This window comes from Lissotriton helveticus, chromosome 8 (assembly GCF_964261635.1).
Source record: "Lissotriton helveticus chromosome 8, aLisHel1.1, whole genome shotgun sequence".
NCBI classification, from domain to species: Eukaryota; Metazoa; Chordata; class Amphibia; order Caudata; family Salamandridae; genus Lissotriton; species Lissotriton helveticus.
In genome coordinates, this window is record NC_136069.1 from 1,042,254,047 (window position 1) to 1,042,275,020 (window position 20,974).

A 20,974-nucleotide genomic window follows, 5' to 3' on the forward strand; every position below is an offset into this window, starting at 1 on the left:
TAGGAGGGTGTTACGGTATATGGTGTGTTTTCGAGAATATATAAAAAGCGAGGCAGAGCCATCATTTTAAAAAGCGCTGCCTTCCCCAATAAGGTTATCGGCAGCGCCTCCCAGTGACGTACTTCTCGTTTGAGACGGTCGAGTGGCAGCTGAAGATTCTTGTCGTAAAAGATTCCTGGGTCGGTTGTGATGTGTACCCCAAGGTATTTGAACGAGTGTACCGTCACTTGCAACGGGCATCTAACAGGGAGACGGGGGCGCCGATATTTAAAAGAAATTTATGCCAGAAACCTTTGCGGGAGTGTACTCAACAACTTCCCAAAGTTTCATGGCGATCGGATGAATGGTGTTTTAATTCTATTTATTTATTCGAGTGCTTGTGGATACACGATTTTTTGTTTTTCCGTCTGGTGCGTACATCAGTATTCGAAAGAATATGAGGGCCCTGGGGGGCCGATATTTAAAAGAAATTTATGCCAGAAACCTTCGCGGGAGTGTACTCAACAACTTCCCAAAGTTTCATGGCGATCGGATGAATGGTGTTTTAATTCTGTTTATTTATTCGAGTGCTTGTGGATACACGATTTTTTGTTTTTCCGTCTGGTGCGTACATCAGTATTCGAAAGATTATGAGGGCCCTGGGGGGCCGATATTTAAAAAACGTTTATGCCAGAAACCTTCGCGGGAGTGTTCTCAACAACTTCCAAAGTTTCATGCCGATTTTTTGTTTTTCCGTCTTGTGCGTACATCAGTATTCGAAAGATTATGAGGGCCCTGGGGGGCCGATATTTAAAAAATGTTTATGCCAGAAACCTTCGCTGGAGTGTACTCACCAACTTCCCAAAGTTTCATGGCGATCGGATGAATGGTGTTTTAATTCTATTTATTTATTCGAGTGATTGTGCATACACGATTTGTTGTTTTTTCGTCTGGTGCGTACATCAGTATTCGAAAGATGAGGGCCCTGGGGGGCCCGATATTAAAAAAAAATGTTATGCCAGAAACCTTCGCAGGAGTGTACTCAACAACATCCCAAAGTTTCATGGCGATCGGATGAATGGTGTAGTAATGCATAAAGGACAAACAGAGAGCCAGACATACATTCGTTTTTATATATATAGATTTTAATTTACACAGAGGCACACAGCAAGGCTGTTCCTGCTCTCCTCTTTTATTTCTTTTATGTCTTGAACCCTTCCTTAAGAGCTTAAGCCATACTCCTTTAAGAACTGGTTTTATTAATAATTCCCATGACATTAAAATGTCTGCCTATGCAGATTATATCCTAATTTACCTTTCGAAACCCCTAACATCCTTACCCACTTTTCTACAGGAGATTGACTTATATTCTAAGGTATCTGGATACAAATAATATTTCTCTAAATCTGAAATTCAACCTCTAAATTATCTATGCTATCAATTCATGTTTTCCAAAACCAACTTTAAATGATGTCCATCAAAAATGTAATATCTTGGTGTATGGTTTTCCCCTACCATTAACCAAACACTTACCCATAATTTTGCAGCTATGAAAATCAAGCTTCAAAATGTACTTTCCTCATGGTCTCCCCTACATTTGTCCTGGTGGGGCAGATTGGATACCATTAAAATTATGTTTGCACCGCCTATTCTGTTTCTACTATCTATGTTACCCTTTAAAATTCACAATTACTATTTTAACCAAATTAATTCTATCTGTATTAACTTTCTTTGGAACAATAAACCTGCCCGTATTGCTTCAACTAAATTAATCAAACCTAAGAATGAAGGGGGTGTTCCATTTTCCTAATTTTAAGCTATATCACACTGCCTTTCTAATTAGACAAGCATATGCATTAAATAGACACTACCATGATGCTCCGATACCAATTTGGATAATTTTTTAACGTTCTCTATTACATAATTTTCTTTCCACAACATCTGTTTTATGTCTAATTGCACATTCATATCTAAATATCCTATCTTAAAAATATTCCAATAATTGTTACACTCTTTGTTTATGGATGGATCCAACTTTCACCAGGCCTTCCGTGCCTCCTCTATTTGGTACAACAAATGTATTAGGTTTTATCATACATCATTGTACTTCAAACACTGGAAAGAGAAGAATATTTTATATATTCACCAACTTGTATCCCATAACTCTGTTTTGCCTCTTATTAAACTACAAGACCTTTACGACCTACCCTCTTCTTGTTTATCTCAATACTCTCAATTATCACAGACACTCCAATCATTTCTTTAATCTAAAAACCTTTCTATTAGCGTTATTCCATTTATTCCCTAAACTCATCTACACAATAGCTCTCTGACTCTAATCCCAAAGTGTCATTTATATATAAACTTCTTTCTACTCCTATCTTTGAAAAACTAAATCCCCCATTGAACTAGCTTGGAAACTTGATCTGTCCATCATCCTTTCTCCTCAAAAATGGGACTAATTATGGCATAAACTTTGTTCCACCGCTAGAACTGCTAATATCACTCTATCTTTATTTTTTCTTTACAAGAGAGTTGTTAGAACACCAGTATTTGTGCCCAAAAATTAACCCATCTTCTTCTCCGCAGTGCTGGACATGCCTTTCCACCAATGGTACACTATCTCACTTGATTTTCCACTGTCCCAATGTCCCAAAATGTTGGAAATCCATATGGACCAAATGTTCCAACTTTTTTCTTCTCTATAGTCCCTTATCATTTTAAAATGTTTTTCTTGGGTCCATGTCGTTTGATTCTCATGATACCGTGCTAAAGCCGAAACTTTTTTGATCTTTTTATTGCTCTTGCATTTAAAGTTATTTTTACCTTTTGGAAAGACAATTCCAAAATATGCATGTTAACATGTTGGAACCTTATTTGTAACTAAAGTAGTATTTTCAGTGTTTCATCTTCATCTGTAGCTCAGAGAATTAAGTCTGATTTATTTTGGTTACCTTTTACTACTTTTTTATCTGCACACTCATCTACACTAAGTCTTACCTGCTATTTTTTCTCCCTCCCTTTCCTCTTTATTCTTTTATCTTATTTCTTCCTTCTTACCTCTCTCTCCTTTCTTATTATTACACTAAAATTATCTAGATAATTATCGATTTGTAAGGTATCGTAATCTACTCTACTTATAACTGTTACATAAGGTTGTATTTTATCATCTTTTTTCTATATTGTGTATTATTGCCTCCATGTATTGTATATTTTGCCATATTATTTCATTCCTTATGTTGACTGTGTTCCTGGTACCTGTTTAATATTCAATACAAATTATTTAAGAAGAAAAAAAATGACATTGTCCTTATTAGTGTGTCCAAAAATCAGGCCTTGAGGAAGCTATGCAGAAGGGAGACTCAAGCTTAGAAAGAAAGAGAAAATGGGAATTTCAATTTCTTTTTAGTCTACTGTTGTAATGAACCACATATTCCATCACTTTTCTTTTTTATCATTTTAACCAGAGAACATTACCATAATTTACAAATGGATACAAATATTCTTTTTTCACTTACAGTGAGAATAGTTTTGGAGTGGCACTTTAAACTGTGAATGGATGCCAAAATATTTTTTGGTAACCCTGTGCATTTCACTGAGAGCAATATAGTTGTAATTGGAGCTGAACCTGCAACACTCAGAAGTGGTGATCTAAAGACTTCTTTTTTTCTCCAGCTATTGTGTGGCTATCCCCGCTCCAAGTACGTGGAGGGCTCTCTGTTTGACGATCAATCAATGCTTTCTTTATATGAAAAAATGCAACGTGAACTGTTGACTGATAACATTTTAATCTTTTTCGTACCTTCTTTCTCTCCAATCGCTCTTGTTCAATCTGTTGTATGATCTGTTCTCTTTCCAACCGTAGGATTTCTGCGGATTCTTTGGCTTTTGCTTCAGCCTCTTCCTTCTAAGAAAAAAAAGAACAGAGAGAAACAAACTTGAAGGCTGCCTCTTTTAAAACATTTTATAGAATGCTTCATTTTGAGAATGATAAGTAAAGTCTACTGAAGATGTGGTGCACAGGCCATTACTGTAGTTGATTTTCTGGTAATAGATAAAGATTTTATAACATCATCCAAGGGAAAGGACCACCACAATGCAGCATTAAAAATCAATGTATTATTATAGTATAGTATAGTATTATAGTATTATAGTACCATTCAACCCACTTAATATGTAGAATATTCTAAGTTTTACTTTCTTGGTTGCGGTTTGTAAAGATCTTGTATTTTACTACACATTTATTTTAATATCCTACAAACCGGAGTCTTCGCGTGAGTCAAAGTCTTTTATAGCCGGAGTAAAGTAGCACAGACCATACTGAAGCCTAGAAGAAAGCCTTGCTGTGATGACACATTCTGGACTAAAAGAATTTCTACAGCTTACACCACGGTGGATGTACATCACAACCCTTTCACCTTTACCCTACTACACTGACCATACCATTACACTGGCCAGGATACTACATCAACTGGGGCAGAGTTACTATTTTAAATCCAGTCTAGGTAATTTGAGTGCAACAATGAAGTCAAGGTAATATAACAATGAGGTAAGCGTCATGGTCGATGCAGTGGTCAGTCGATGTGATGGTACTGAGGCAACAGGAATGCACTGAGCAGAACCGCACTACAGGACTGTCAAAATGACTAAACTCACTTCATCTGCATTCACTGAGAATATAAGAAATTTCAATAAGATCACCCTTTGTGCTCTAGGATGTACAATCTACTGAATTGTACATCTCAACATTCATTTATACGTGCTTCCCTATACAGGAAGATGTTCACAGCACTAGATACCTGGTTTTAAGGTGTGGTTTAAATTAATTACCTTTTGTGTCCCTGTGTTGTAATGACAAACCACGCCTCATTTTTAAAAAATCCCGTTGCCACCCAAAGGCATTAAAGCATCATGTATATCAGCGGTACCATTAAAGACTATTCACTCTCTATATATGCTATACACTGTGGAATAATATATTTGTTTAAAGAGTTGCATGCTTTTTGATTATAATAATAATAATAATCCACATTTGTAAAGCGCACAATCACCCGTTAGGGTCTCTAGGCGCTGGGGGCCGTCGGGAAGATTAAGCAAGCTATTGCCCAGAGTCACATGGTGCTGGGCTAACCTGCCGCCGGAGCCGGGGATCGAACCGTGATCCCCAGATTCCAGCGTCAGTCGCCCTGGCCGCGGCGCCACACCTCTTCCTCCTGCTGATAGGGATTTCTCAGTTGTATTAATGCAGGATACAAAACAACTTTCGTACATTAAACTGGGACATCAAAAACATCAGATGAAAATAATCCAGTAGGATAAAGGCAGGTACTATTAAAGGTTAGAGGAAATAGTTATGCACAGGGTCAATTTAAGTATTAAGGAATAGCTAACTTTAAAGAAAAAGTGGCAACAAAATAAAGAACAGTGCAAAATGAATTAGGTTTATGGGAAAGGTAAAATGATAACATAGTAGGCTAGTGTTAGGAGAGGAAAATATGGGACACCTCCATAATCAGAATAAACAGAAACACAATTCTGAGATTTACCAAGTAATTCAACAATTAAAAGCCCTGAGATTATAGAAACGTTAATACAAAAAAAAAAAAGAAACTCAGGTTTGATCACTCTGAAACTGTTTCCCAATAACTAAACTCAAAGGGCCAGATGTAGGAGCCCTAATACCGGTCGTAAACGGCCGATTTCGGCCGTTTCCGACTGGTATTAGGGTTTTCAGATGTAGGGGGCTGAAAATTACAGAATCCGTATATTTACCGATTTGGTAAATTACCGAATCGGTAAATATACAGATTCTGTAATTCCAAATGTAGGTGGCACAGTTTACAGTGCCACAGGCCCTTAAGAGTCGGTATTTTACCACACAATCCTATTGTGTGGTAAAATACCGAATTCATGTGTGCATGCACATCTGTGCATGCACACCTGTGCAATGTGACACACAGACATGCCCATAGGGCATGTATGTGTGCCACATGTCACACAAGCCTGTACTTGGGGTGCTAGAGGGTGTCAAAGTGACACCCCCTGCACCCTTGCAGGATTCGGTATTTACTGATTCTGTAAATACAGAATCGGTATTTCCCATTGATTCCTATGGGCTTCAAAGCCCATAGGAATCAATGGGAAATACCGATTCTGTATTTACAGAATCGGTAAATACTGAATGTTACAGATTCGGTAATTCTGAATTTAAAATTACCTACATCTGCCTCCTTCCTATTTACCTACTCTTAAATACCGAATCGGTAAAATTCGGTATTTAGGAGTAGGTAAATCGGAATTACCTACATCTAGCCCATAGTGATTTATCATTGAGAGATAAATGCAAGGAACCATACTGTAATCAGGCTTCACTTGTATCTAGAAATACCACAACACAATCCACTTCATCACGTTTAACTTGTCAAACCTGTCCCAGGTATGAAGATTGAAAATAAGTGTGTCAAAGAACCATCTTTGAGCCTTCCTGTGTGGGGTGGGCATCACCCCAGATGGACCTCTTGCTCACTGTGTTTAGAGACAAACCTCATCTCAGTGACGACCTTCCAACAAGGCAGAAACAAGGCTGTGTTATCACAAACAGTAGAAATGCTCCAGCTGTTTAGGGCAGACTGATTTCTTTGGGGCAGGGCTGGACTGAGTGAGATACCCATTCGTTTTCTTCTGTAATTCCACAGAAGAGCTGAACAGGATCAAAAGGCTGCTCTGAGGTATACATGAAGATTTAAATGCATAAGAGCAAGTACCTTAAAACATGTACAAGATTTCCTTAAACACCATCCTATTCAACAATCTTCCAATTGGGTACGGAGTCAATGGAACACTAGTTATCATTTCAAATGCAGCCAACAGATGTGCGCAGCACTACGGAGGCAGTGCTCGTGACGGCTGTTGGCCGACAGAAGCAGCGAAGGGGCTAAGCAAGGACTACCACCTTCACCTTAAATGTTCCACAATGAAGTTGCAGGATACTTCTGCCTCCAGAGACAAACTGACCACTTTTAAGCATATATCTTCCTCATCATTCACTAGGGTATTCATTTGGATTCCATATAACCTCCCACTGGAAGACATCAAGTATTTACCACGAGACGGGATATTAGTGACTGCTGGAGGTAAATCAGGAGCTCTCACCTGTGCTTGCTTATAGTCCCAAACCTGAAAACACATATTATTAGATGAACAGGTGGACTAAAAGGCAGTGCTTCAGTGAGACCCACCAGCTAGTGGTTTGCCAATGCATTCCTTCAGAAGGAAGGGATCCTTTTCCATATTAGATCAGCATAGATTTCTGGAAAGGAAGCGAGGAAAAAAATAAAGCCTGGCTTTACCCAGTATGTAAGGATTTGGATTTTAATTCCACTTAAACAAATACACCACATTCCCTTCAGGAATACCAATTTAGTTTAGTTCTGAAGATTTCCGTTAATGCGTATGACTCTTCCAAGACAATATGCTTCAATAGGTGCTTTGGGAAGTTATTGGAAGAAATATGTACATGGCTTTAACCAGAACTATGTGAATGCCTTTTAATTCAGCACTGGATGCCAATAAAGATCTTCATGTATTTTGCCCTTACGTTGTTCTTGGTTCTATTACCTATCTAAGGATGTTCTGCATATATTATATAAGTAGAGGGGAAAGGAATCCACAGTATTTGAAAGAAAATTACTCAGTCTGTTGCGCGCAAGCACAAGTAGGTTCCGGACGTAAGGCAGCTACAGTGAAATGTAACCATTGCAATGGCTACTATGAATTGAAACTCATCCTTAATTTGCATGCTATTAAAGAGACTTATGGATGGAGTTTCTATTATTAGTATCAGTAAGCAGATGATGTTTTAATGCCACAGTGCAGCCTGCTCTACAAGGTCACATTTGGTGTGCTGAAAACACTTTAAGTGATCACATGTATGCACCAGTGCTGCTAATGAGAGGAAAAGCAGTAATTGATTTGAGCCGGTGGTTTCTGGTGCTCGGTACCTGCACTTAGGGGCCGATTATGATGGCGGACGGACCTGAGTCCGTCCGCCACCATAGAGTAGGAGGGACCGTCCGCAGGGGCAGTGGCGGTCCCTCCGTGCAAATTAGGATGTGACCGCCACCCTGGCGGTCACATCCTGTATTTTTAACATTGCGGCGGGTGCTGCCGCGCGGTGCCTGCTGCTTTGTTCACGCAAATGCAGGGGGGTACCATAGGTACCCCGCATGTGCATCCCCCACCCCCCCTTCACCCAGGGGGCCCGCAACGGGCCCCCGAAGTGAAGGTCCGTATGCTTTTCCACGGCGGAAAAGCCGCCGCGGAAAAGCATATATCTTACACCATGCTAATATGGCTGGCGGTGTCTGATAGACACCGCCAGCCATGTTAAAGCTTTTCCGCCGCGGTCGGAAGGTCGACCGCGGCGGAAAGGCTGCGGACAGATTTCTAGACCCACCGCCATCCTAATAAGGCGGTGGGTCTTGTGAGGCTACGCAGAGGATTTTCTGCATACTCCGGGCCGGCGGTGGCATCCTCCATCATAATCTGCCCCTTAATCGTCAACACCCGCACTTATACCGCAAACTCAACCGAAAGGTATTAGAGGCTATTCATGAGAATCAGTTATGGACGCATTAATTTTTTGTAGGTACAGGGAGATAAAGTGATGTGCCCAGAATCACAGGTTGTTGAGCCTATGCCGAGACTCGAACCTGGTTCCCCCAGCCCTAAAGTCGGCATCTCTGGTCGTTAAGCCACATCCTCTCCCCGCTTGTAGGGTTTCATGGTTAGTAGTTAGTTCTGTTATGGGCGGCACTCAATGGAGCAACAGGCTGATGCAGGCTGCCTCCTGACGAGAGCTCTAGCACTTATTTTTTCACAAATTAAGCAATGGAGGAAAGTACTTGTGCCCTTGGAAGGTGATTGAATAAATGTAAAGTTAGCTGCTGAAGTTGTCTGCGAATAAGGCCACAAGACAAAATAACTCAACTGAAATAATACCATCACTTTGTGGGGTAATGATAATTATGGTGAAGTATTTGATGAGTGACCTGTAAGATCCTTTATATGGTACACCTATTGAGCAAACTACATGCACACTCGCAAACATTACACCTCATGAATGGTCAGGGGATGACTCTTCGTGAGTCTGTAAAGTAATAACATTATATGATCATCTAAAAGGAGATCTCTTGATTTTGGAACTTGAGTGTGTGGTCTGGGTTGTAGACTGTATCCTCCATCCATCCATAATCGTGATCCTCCTGCTTTGGACAGGGTGAGGTACTTATTATGTACAGCCAAAATGTATGTCCTCCTATTCTTTTACTCCCGACTGCAGCTTCCTCACCATGTCTTGCATAGGTTTTGTAATTGAAGTGTAACCTTCCAGTATAGAATACCATGGTTAGGCAAACTTTGAAATTTTTCACACACAGTCATGTCGGTTATATAGTGCAGCACACATGCAAATGTGTAAAAAGTTAGAAGACATGAAAAGTTTACTCCAACTTAATGCCTGCCTCAAGGTGGTATTTTTTGGTGCAAAGTCCTGTCTAACATTTTTTGTAGATAGAGTGTTGCATAAATAAACCCAGGTTGTAGCCTGGAAATGCACATATTGTACTCAAGGCAGGCCCCGTGATGCAAAGTAGCGCAAAGCAGCACAAATCAATATTTGTGCCACTCTACCACAACTTTTCAGTGGAAAAAGAAATTGCACTGGGAAGTAAATAGCTTATCAAGACTTTGCATCTGTCTACATCACTTTGCGTAACTTTGCACTAGCACATAAGTCTTGATAAATCTGCCCCTCAACTTCAGTCATTCTCACTACGTCACTCACTTTCACTCAACACAACATACATTTAAAAACATTTAATTTTACTTACCACAGCTACCAGAGAAGGTCCTGTTCCAGATCTGGAGGTTTACATTTTTTATTATGCTAATAGTGAATTAAATACTTATGCAATATTAGCTTAATAGAAAATAGGCAGAAAAGGAGGGTAAACATCAACACCTACAACGGCGCATCACCATAGTGTTCTTGGCATTGATTTTGCTGCCCCTGAAGCCAGGAGACACTGCGGCCACTGACAACCTCTAAATGACTTCCATGGGTGTAGAAACCTCTAGCTCTAGAGTGAGGTGGATCCCATATCATGTCTACAGAGCAGGCGTCTGCAGGGTGCCTTCCAGGAATTTATGCCAATAATGTTTTCAGGGTTGCCCATGGTAGCTGTCTATAAGTAGTCAGTTCAAATATTCGAATGACAGTTTGAAGACCATAATGTCAAGAAAGCATCAAGAGCTTCTTAGGCAGCAGAGCAGTCTGTCAATACCTGAGACTAAGCGTAGGGGTAAAATTCCAACCATTGTTTAAAAAAGCTGTGGCAACAGGTCCCATGCAACATCACTAACCAAAATGTGTTATAAACACAAAAAAAGCAAAAGAAGAAAGAAGTAAAACAAAGGGTGCATTGGCCATTTTGAGCGCCAATCTAGAATACCTGCTTTTCTAGCTGGGCCTGTAGTTCCTTTTCTTGCTTTTCCTTAAAGGACCTTTCCTCTTCTTCTTTTATCCTTGCTTCTTCCTCAGCACGAATCCTATCTTCCTCTTCCTTTCGCTTTCTTTCCTCTGCCAGCCTTAGTGCTTCCTCCTCCTGGCGAGCCTTTTCTTCTTCTGCCTTTTGCTTCTGTTCCTCCATCGCTTTCCTTTCAAATGGAAAACAATGCATGTGAACACAAGGTAACACTTGGACTTGTAGTGAATTAATTATTTTTGGCGTGCTTGAAGCCAAAATCTCTAGAAGACCAGCATATAAGCAAATAGCTGAAACAATATTTATCCAAGTATACCCAATACATGCCTAATAAAGGGTTACAGCAGCTTTTAAAAATATACAAGGAATGAGTTATTTGCAAATGTTACACCTTTTACTTATTTCCCAGTTGCAGCATGGATTCATGGGCAAGAAACTATTTGTTGTATTTTGCATTTTACAAACCTCTAATAGGATGCAATACAAGAGACTAGTTTAACTGCAGTCTTGTCATTCTCAACACATCTCTCGTTCTCACAAAGATATTTTAACTATGTGCTGCATACACGTGAATGGGCCTCACCACAACCTCTTCAGTGAGCTGTGTTTAAAAACAGACATCTCTGGATTGCATAACATCGCCATCTGTCGGACACACAACTACATTCTTACAAATGCAAGGCCATTTTTAGGTTTCGCCTGCCATAGCAGCTCATGCGCTCTCACTGTGAGAGATATTGCATACAACAAGGAGCTTAGAGCCCGCCCCTTTGCTTTCCATTACTAGGCTTCATTGTCACTCTAATTTTCTGCCTCCTAATTGGGCAGCGCCTGGCGGCTTCACCTCCATTCTTTCTTAGGGAGCATGGACCAAGAACAACTCTTTGATTAGTGTCCTTCAGCTGCTGCTCGAGCATGTAATATGAACATATGTTATTGCTTGTTGTTCACACGGGACAGTAACCTTTTGAATAAGCTTTTTTTCTGTCATGCATTATGTTTCTAAAAGACAAATGTGTCTTGTTTGACTAAGCCTACTGTTGTGTGTAGGAGTGTGATGCCCGGAGCCGATCACTTCAAAGCTTGCATTCTACCATGTCCATTCAGCAATGCGTGTTTGTGGTTACCACCAGAGTTGTGTTTAATTATCAGCAATAAATGAAGGGCAACAGCTTTTTTATTTCCCTTTCAAAAAAGATCAGGCAGAGCATTTTTGTCTCTCGACCTGCAACTGCACATCCCTTATTGTTTTGCTGTGGCTGAGCATTGCCTGGTCTGCCAGGCACAACTATCACCAGTGATTTGCAGAAACAGAAGAAATTTCTGCTATGGTAAGATGAGTAGCTCAGTGTGGTCATGCACTTGCTACAGAAGTCCTATACTCAACAGATAATTACAGCCTCAGTTGCACACGGATTCACCAGGCCGGTCAGTTTCCCATGGTTGACAAAACACCACAGAGTTGGATAACCTTGCTTTGAAGAACATATTTGCCGCAATACATCAATCCAAAGTATAATTATAATCATCAAAGAGAAATCAAGTGAGCGGCGTTTGTAATTAGCACAAGTTGTTACCTAATCTAAAGCTTCCTATTTACAACAACACTGCATGTTGGCCTGAACGGGTTATTCCAATTTGCAGCGGGGTGCAGAGTTCTCATTGTTCCAAACCACCCCCGCAAAGTTCACATGCGCAGAGTAGGCCGGTCGGGAAACCAAGGTGTTATCTCACGTGGATTTCCAGATGCTAGGAATGTGAGGCAGTAACAGGGTTCGTGAATCAGGGCTATCCTTATTCAACCGGCAGAAATGTCTTCTGATTGCGCTGGAGGTTTCATGAATTACAAGAGGTCATGGTTTCTGTAACAAACATGGAGGATTGCTCCAGAGGGGAGACCAGACGCGCATTATTTCAGACCGGAAGTAACTTGGCATTAATGTCTCAGTCATCATTGGTGTTCAAGAGATATATGCCAGTAGGATAGCCCAGAGGGTTAATACAACTGCTACAGAGATGTGTGCGCAACATGCAGCTCATTGGTGTAACATTTTCTGTTGGGCTGTTTCAGCTCATCTTATTTCACAGGGTGTTGCTAAAACGAGCACATTGAATGGGGTAAGAACATCAATGAAAGGCAGGTTAGTTCAGTGGGTTCCTTATTTACGCAGTCTAATTCAATGTTTTTGTATCATTTGTGTAATGGCGGTATTAATCGATAAGAGTTTTCTGGGTTTATACACGTGCTGTAGAGATGTCAGAATGCTCTATGTGTCATTGGTTTTAAATGTTGCATGTCGACTCAGCTGTTCTTTTTTCCTAAATGACCATATCGAGTTATGAACGCACGCAACCTGGGCTTCATACTGGACTCCTCCCTCTCCATGACCAGACAAGTCAACGCCGTCTCCTCGTCATGCTTCAACATCCTGCGCATGCTACGTAAGATCTTCCGGTGGATCCCCACCGAGACGAGGAAGACGGTCACCCAGGCCCTCGTCACCAGCCGACTGGACTACGGCAACGCCCTCTACGCCGGAACCACCGCCAAACTCCAGAAGAGACTCCAGCGGATCCAGAACGCCTCGGCGAGACTCATCCTCGACATCCCCCGTCGCAGCCACATCTCCGGACACCTGAGAGATCTGCACTGGCTCCCGGTCAACAAGAGAATCACCTTCCGGCTCCTCACCCACGCGCACAAAGCCCTACACGACCAAGGCCCGAGCTACCTCAACAACCGGATCAACTTCTACACTCCCAAGCGCCTCCTCAGATCAACCAACCACGCCCTCGCCGCCGTCCCCCGCATCCGAAGAGCGACAACAGGAGGAAGATCCTTCTCCTACCTGGCCGCCAAGACCTGGAACTCACTTCCGACCAATCTGCGCCTGACCCAAGACCACCTCTCCTTCAGGAAGAAGCTCAAGACTTGGCTGTTCGAGCAGTAGCGGCACCCCCCCCCCCCTCCCAGCGCCTTGAGACCCTACGGGTGAGTAGTGCGCTCTACAAATGACCTGATTGATTGATTGATTGAACACCGCGAACAGATAGTTTGGTTAGTGTTATTTAAATGGCTGACATTATGAGTGATCAAAAGACCTGCACGGCGAGCAAGGCAACAGTACCCAGAAACAGGCATTGGCAAAGCTTCTATATCTCGACTATATGAAGTCTATTGGCTTTGTCAATGTTTTTAAGCCAAACTGCATAGCAGGTTGGTCACTGAGCAACATGGCTGAAAGATAAAAAAAAAAAAGAAAACACAACACGATGACACAGCTGGCGTTGACCCCATCAAAACGCTTCAGCCGTGTAGCCCAGTTGCCAAACTGCTGGGCAACATGACTAAAAAAAAACATTGACAAAGCCGATAGATCTCATATAGGCGAGACATATTGGCTTTGGCAATGCTTGTTTGTAAAGAGGGAACACTCAAGAGATATGCCTTGAGGTTTCCTGTCCTCAAGTACACTAAAGCATTTTAGGAGTTTTGAGAAGGGTTTGCCTTGCTAGACTGTGATTACTTTACATTAATAGAGACCTTGGTGCCCTGGGTTTGGGCTATAGTAATTTACCATCATCAGACTACTTTGTTTAAACTTTTCTTACCAAAGTCAAACTCAACAGCTAAATATTTCAAGATATGCAGAGCCAATCTATGAAGTAATAAAAGTGGGGCGAATAATCATTTTAAGAAGATCTGTCGGTGCCATTTCAATTGCCATCTTATGAAAAAAAGGACATAGGCTTCATAGCAGTAGCTAGTGGTAGATTTTAAGATGTTCTATACTACAGTAGAAAATAAATCCTTAAGAAAACAAAGCAATTATGTTCATACCATAGTTTGAGTTATGTCTTGATTAACCTTGTAGCCTGAATATTTCCAAGTGCAAGGCATCACTAAAAATGACCCAGTTCCTTATTCCACTTTAAAGAAAAAAATACATATGTCTTCAGCAAATACTAAACAGGGAGAACTATTTCCATTTTGTGGATAATGTAGCGAAATAGTGACAACTCTAAAGCAAACAGAGAGGGAGTAAGCTTGCCTAGTTTCATTCTGGACCTAAAGGGGAGTTTTTACTGTCTAATTGAGGAATAATCAAGCCACTGGCTGTTGAGTATTGATCACTCAAATAATGCAGGAAAACCATAATGGATCAGAAATGTGTATTTTAAGAAAAATAGACTGGATTGTTAGTAAATTGAGCATGGCCATACAAGGAATGGGTACATTGGAATGATTATAGTGCACCACATCCCTCTCTACTTACTACAATGATGTTCTTCAACTGTAAATCCGATGATAGAGGGAAAAGGCAATTTGCCTGATTCATGATGAAAATGTTCCTATTGATGTCAAGAAAAGATTTAGGCTTATATTTTTTTATCTATATTTATCTCTTGAATAACTTCAATGCTTCCATATATGGGGTATAGTACTTTCAGTTCCCACGACCTGAAACACTTGTGACAAGTATAGAGCTGACAGTGTATCTAATGTTTTAAAGAGCTGTGCAGAAATCCTATCTTGCTCAATTGCTTTGTATTTTAAGAGTTGGGAATTAACATGCAACACTTCAGCATGAATTGTGAGACCAATAAGTGTTTTTGTAATTCTTCGCTTAATATCTGTCCCCAAGTCTAAATTCAATGTATCCCTTTCTTTATATAGTAAGCTATATAATCCGGAAAACGCAGAACACGCCCTTTTCATTGCTCAAGTCAAATCCCTAATGAATTTCACACTGTGTTAATTGGAGTCCTATATTATTTCTCCTTCCCCTCAGGAATCATGATTGAACCCTGGCTACCTTCAATTTCTAAGAATTATGTTATAAGGGTATGTTAAGTCCCAAAACATGGGAGCCCTCTTAGGAAGAAACTTCCACAGCAGAGGACAACTGAAAGAGCCGCGGGTAAAACCCCCCACAGAAGGCTTGTCAAGCAGCCAAGGAGAAAAAACAGAAGGCCTAATCTAAGGGACAACCTGGTGTAGATAACCCAAAACAAACACACAGTGAAGAAGGGCCAGCCAGCAGCCAACAGAACCACAGTCCCAACAAGAATACTCGAATGTACATGAAGCACACAGATCACACAACTGGGGCGACCCGCCCCATCGAAAGAACAGCACCCAAAGACCAGATCAACTCACAGGTCACTGAGGGGGAGGAGGAGGAGGAGGAGGAGGCCGAAGCACCGCCCACCCTGCCAAGAACCTCCGGATGGCCGAGTCTGCCGGGGCATGGAGCAAAAGAGTGCCATCCAAGGGAAGATCTAACAGCCGTTCCCGCACATTTTCCGGGAACACACTGTCCCGAAGCCAAGCATGGTGGCAAAGGGCAACAGAAGAAGCCATGGCACGACCAAGCACCTCCGAGATGTCCAGAGTGGAACGAAGAATAAACACTGCCAGCTTCTGTCCATCCAACGCATGGTGCCGAAAATCAACTCTAGCATCCTCCTGAGAAGCGACACATCCAAGGGACTCCGCCGAGTCCCACAAACAAGAGGTGGCCCTAGCCAACACACAAAGTGTTAAGGGCCCACAGGGGGCGCAATATGTTTGCTTCAACCACTGGTTGAAGCGAACATATTGCGCCCCCAAGAGTCCAGCCAGCGGGCCTCCGTGATGGTGGAGACAACAGCGGTGGCAGAGATGAAAAGGCAGTCTGCAAAAGGGGAATCGAGGCAGAGGGGTGGAGGGAAAGACACACTGGGTCACGCGGTGCTGGAAGGTGCCGTTGCAGAAGGTGTTGGGGCACCGGATCACCCGTGGTGGGGCGCTCCCAAGTCCCAGTCAGAGAAGAATGGAGCGAACCCTCAAAGGGAAGCAGCGGCTCCCTCCCACCAGAGCCCTGGTGGAGAACTTCCAGAAGATGAAAAATGTGCAGCCGGATCATCCATGCGCAAAATACCCACAGTCGTGGAAACAGCGCGAGCTAAGGCCGCACCCGCCTCCGTAGGTGACGGCTGCACACTAAGGCAGCCGTCTCCTAAGCCAATCGGAGTTAGGAAGGGCCAGGTCTGGAAAGGAGAAAGAGGTACCGAGGAGTGGGGGACTTGTGGCTCCTCCGGCGAAAACCGCTGCCGCAGAAACGGCGAGGAGCCGTCCTTTGATGACGTCGGGGGAAAAGCCACTACGCTGCGGCCCGTCTCCGGTGAGAATGACATCAGCTAACGCCCAACCTCCAGGGAAGAGGGGGCGTTCGAGGACGAGTCCATGACCCGACGCCTGTCCAGGGCCGTAGGGTCCGCAAAGTGAGGCAGGATGTCATCGTCGTCCAGCGCAAAAGACGACGCCGGACAGGTCTCCTCCACACCACACAGAGCAGGAGACCAGGGCTGGGCCGGAGCCGAGGCGGCTAAGGGACGGCACAAACTCGACCTCCGATGAGGCAGCCACCTGCGTGGAGGGAAGAGAGGGACCCGGGAGCTTTAGCAGGGTGTGCCACCGCTTAGGTCGTGGGACAAAGTCAAAAGCTGACTTTAAATCTACGAAAGCAGCATAAATAGAGCCTCTCCCTAGAGTTACAGTGCGCCAATATATAAGAATGAACTTTAAAACCTGGTCCACATTGCTGATGCATTGCCGTAACCCCGCTTGCAAATCAGAAAGGATATCCTCCATCCATGCCTGGATTCTACATAACACCACCCGGGCTGAGACTTTTTGGATGCAGTCAATCAGGCTTATAGGCCTGTAATTGCCCGATATCGAACTATCACCCTTTTTGTTGATCGGTATAGTTACTGGTCCTGCCCAGGAGCTAGGTAATAATGCCCCTTTAGCTATGGCGCTCAACAAAAGTTGAATATACAGTGCCCAGGAATCAAGATTGAATAGAAACAGGTCCGCAGAGATACAATCTAGCCCGGGAGCCCTGCCTTTCGGAACCTGGAGGAGAGCCATTTCAACTTCTTTTTTAGTTATATATATATAGCGGGAATAGGAGACGGCATTACAAAAGTATCTTGAACTGATGGACCGCATGCAAACTGATCTTTGTAATGGAGAAACCACTGATCAGGCGCCACATTATTCATTGGAATTTTACTTGACTCCCCACTCCCCCATTTCACCAAATGCCAGAAAGCAGTCATATCTGTCCTGCTACATGCTTTAAGCAGGTCCGCCCAGTGTGCTTCGTCCCAGTCCCTCTTGGCCTGGGATTGAGCTATCTTACAGGCCGACCTTTTCACTCTAATCAAACTACCGTCTTTACTCCTGATCGCAGCCGCTAAAGATCTATAAGCAGCACGGCAGGTTGAATTATACCATGGAGCAGTTTTCTGGCATGATTGTTTGGATAATTTTTTGGTTTGGTAATAAGGAAGCGTTTAAGATCACTAAAGCGGTTCATGAACCTGTGCAGCTCTGGAGATGGGTACGTCGTGGGCAGCATCAGCCTGAAGGGTCGCTATAGCATTAGTTACCATTGTACAGACCCTCCAGCTTATCGCGATTTGCAAAAAAATTGCAAAATCGGCCGATCCGTGCAAATGCCGCGATATTTACAAAAACGGCCGCGAAATCCGCCGTTTTTGTAGTCAGTCAGCAGCAACGTCTCCTTTCCATCCGGTTTGGCGGTTGTCCAGAGTGCAGTTATCTTTAGAATGTGTAGCCTTTGATTGTTTAACGCATCCTTGGGCACTCCATACAAACCGGATGCATGAAATGGGCGTTTGATGTGTTGGATCCGGTGAGGTTTTTTTTCTCCAGTTTAGGCCCCGCGCACTCTACGGCTATCATCAGGGTGAGGTCACAGGAGGAGAGGCCCTCGGCCTGAAAACTCGAGGGCCCCGCTAATCCCCTCATTACGGCTCCCGTAATCCACCGTGACAATGACATGTTGATGGCCCTTCTCCGAGAGGGGCTACGGGGCTCTCTCGGCAGGAGGCGCGCCTCGCCCTGGCAGGAATCTGTCCTCGCGGATTAGAGACTGCTCCAGCCCGGTGACTGCTGGAAGATGGAGGAAGGAGCGTCTGAAGGGGGGGACGGAGAGAGAGAAGAGAAAGAAAGAGAGACAGGGAGGGAGGAAGAGAGACACGGAGAGGGAGAGAGAGAGAGAGAGAGAGAGAGAGAGAGAGAGGGAGGAGGGAGGAAGAGAGAGGGAGAGGGAGAGAGAGAGGGGAGTCGGGAGGTCTGCAGGAGGACAGACAGGGAGAGGGGAGAGGAGCTGGAGGAGTAACAGAGAGATTAGAAACTAGAGGAAGGAACATCTGAACGGGGGAACGGAGAGAGAGAAGGGAGAGAGAGAAGAGAAAGAAAGAGAGACAGGGAGGGAGGAAGAGAGACAGGGAGAGGTCGAGTTATCTTTAGAACGCGTAGCCTTTGATTGTTTAATGCCAGATCAAGTTAATCGATATTAGAAACCATTAAGATATTGTTTTCTCTGCAAACAGCTCTACAAATTCTTCTTCAGCTTTCCTTTTCGAGCGCTAAGCTGCCAGCTGTCTCTTCTGCCCTGTGAGTTGTCACTTTAGACCTACTTCACTCTACAGCAGCACTCGGTCACTTGCCACACCTTACACCTGAGAGATTGCGCAGCTTCATGCTGGTATTTCTTAAGTCCACAAACCATTGCTTTTTCATGCACGTTACAGCTTTGATACCCAGGCTTTGAGAGGTCTACTCCTACACAGGAACCTAGACTTGTGACCACTGATAGTGTAAGATAGTGTCAGTTTTTTTTGTCGGTTACCCATGCCGTTTTCTCCAACGGCAGTGTAAAGTGTTATAGAAGTCGAATCTTTCTTTAACGTTATCAGTGTCTTTCCCAAGCTACGGCAGGGAGAAGCACTGTCCTTGCTTGCTACCAAAAATGGACCTGCGGCTCGAGACTGTTTATGATCCCTTGTCTGCAGTTCCGGGGGGAGGGCTGCTCCCAGCTGCGAGTACGTTTGTTAGCCAGACCCTCCAGCTTATCGCGATTTCGTGATTTGCAAAAAAATCGCGAAATCGGCCGATCCGTGCAAACGCCTGCAAGGAACACGGCACAACTCACAGCAAGAAGGGAGAGAATGCTTTTCGAGGGAAACAAAGTGTCTACATTGTAATTAAACCAAATATACATAGCTTCATGTTGTTAAATAACTAAAAAAGCTAAGATATCTGTGTTTGTTGTAGGAAAAATGGCCAAATAAAATGCCGCAAAATTGCCGCTAAATTTCCATATTTGTGCCGCTAAATTTACATTTTTGTGCCACTAAATGTGCGAATCCATGCCGCTATATCCTGGGGGGTCTGATTGTACTCATTTGGTTCAGATCGACGTTATTCGCCACATTTGGCCATTTAAGTCGGCGAGTATCATTTGTTGAGATAACTTCCACAAAATCAGCACGTGGTAATCCTCCTTCACCTTGGTTGGGGAACCTATCCAGCAAGGAGAGAAGGAGAGGATTATGATCCCTTTCCAAGCGACAGTGGACCTTCATGTCTAACAGATAAGTCCATAGCTCCTTATTAATAATAATGTAGTCTATACGACTTGTGCGTTGACCACTAATATAGGTCGGCTGCCACTTTTTATCTGACATGGTACGCCCATTTACAGCTCTTGCCCCATGTTCCAAGCAAAGTACTTTTAATTGGAGTGCTGAGCTCATCCACCTTTTTATTGGCGTAAGCTCAAGGGCGGGGATCGACCATTTTTCATCCTCTTCTGCACGAAAGTTCATATCTTGGAAGTTCAGGGGTTCAAAAGTGCAATTAAAATCTCCGGATAGTATTATGTTGTTTTGGCCCCTCTGGTTAGTTAAAAAATCATCAAGCAGTGCTATAGTGTTTGAGGACTTCCCTCCTTGCAGCCCCCTGGAATAAATGTTAATATATAAAAAGTCAGGAAGGTTACCCTTGTAAAACCTGATAATAAGAATATCACTGGAGTCAATGTAAATTTCCTCTAGCTTATACTGTAGACACTGCCTGACCCAAATTGTCAGGCCCCCTTTGGGTCTACCCCGCTCTCCCTGTTCCACTCTTTTATGGAAATTAATGTAACCTGGGCGGAATACCTGGTCCACTGCCCAAGTCTCTTGAAAGGACAAAACATCTTGTTCCTCAATAAATGAAGACCAATCAGATGCAGTTTTGCTAATGAGGCCAGCTATATTCCAGGAAGCCATTTTTAAGCCAACACAATTATATATAGGGTCACTAGTTCTTGGTTAGAGGCAAGGGTCACACAAAGTCACCAGGGGTGTCTGTTTCCGTTGTTTGGGAGTGCCATTATCCACTGCCCTGCTCTGTCCAGATGAGCCCAAATTATTACACTGTAATGGCCAACAAATAACATAGGAAGGAGAAGAATCTCTCGTTGTAGGGGAGAAGACTAAGTCGCCCCCACCTTGGGTATCCAATGAGGATGGAGTCTTTTCCCTAAAAAATGGACAACCCAGTCAATCTAGGTCTTCCAAATTGGACAATACGTTAAAACTGT

General features: G+C 43.2%; 1 protein-coding gene across 5 annotated transcripts in view; it reads right to left on the minus strand.

Moving 5' to 3' along the window:
• MAP7D2 (MAP7 domain containing 2) overlaps nt 1–20,974 on the minus strand; it is a 507,532-nt gene that overhangs the window by 104,389 nt on the left and 382,169 nt on the right. For all 5 annotated transcript variants that reach the window (XM_078657900.1, XM_078657904.1, XM_078657902.1 and 2 more), the window contains 2 exons: nt 10,491–10,695; nt 3,782–3,886 (listed from right to left, as the gene is read on the minus strand). In XM_078657900.1, the coding sequence (XP_078514026.1) occupies nt 3,782–3,886; nt 10,491–10,695 (310 nt within the window). The remainder of the gene's footprint in view (nt 1–3,781; nt 3,887–10,490; nt 10,696–20,974) is intronic.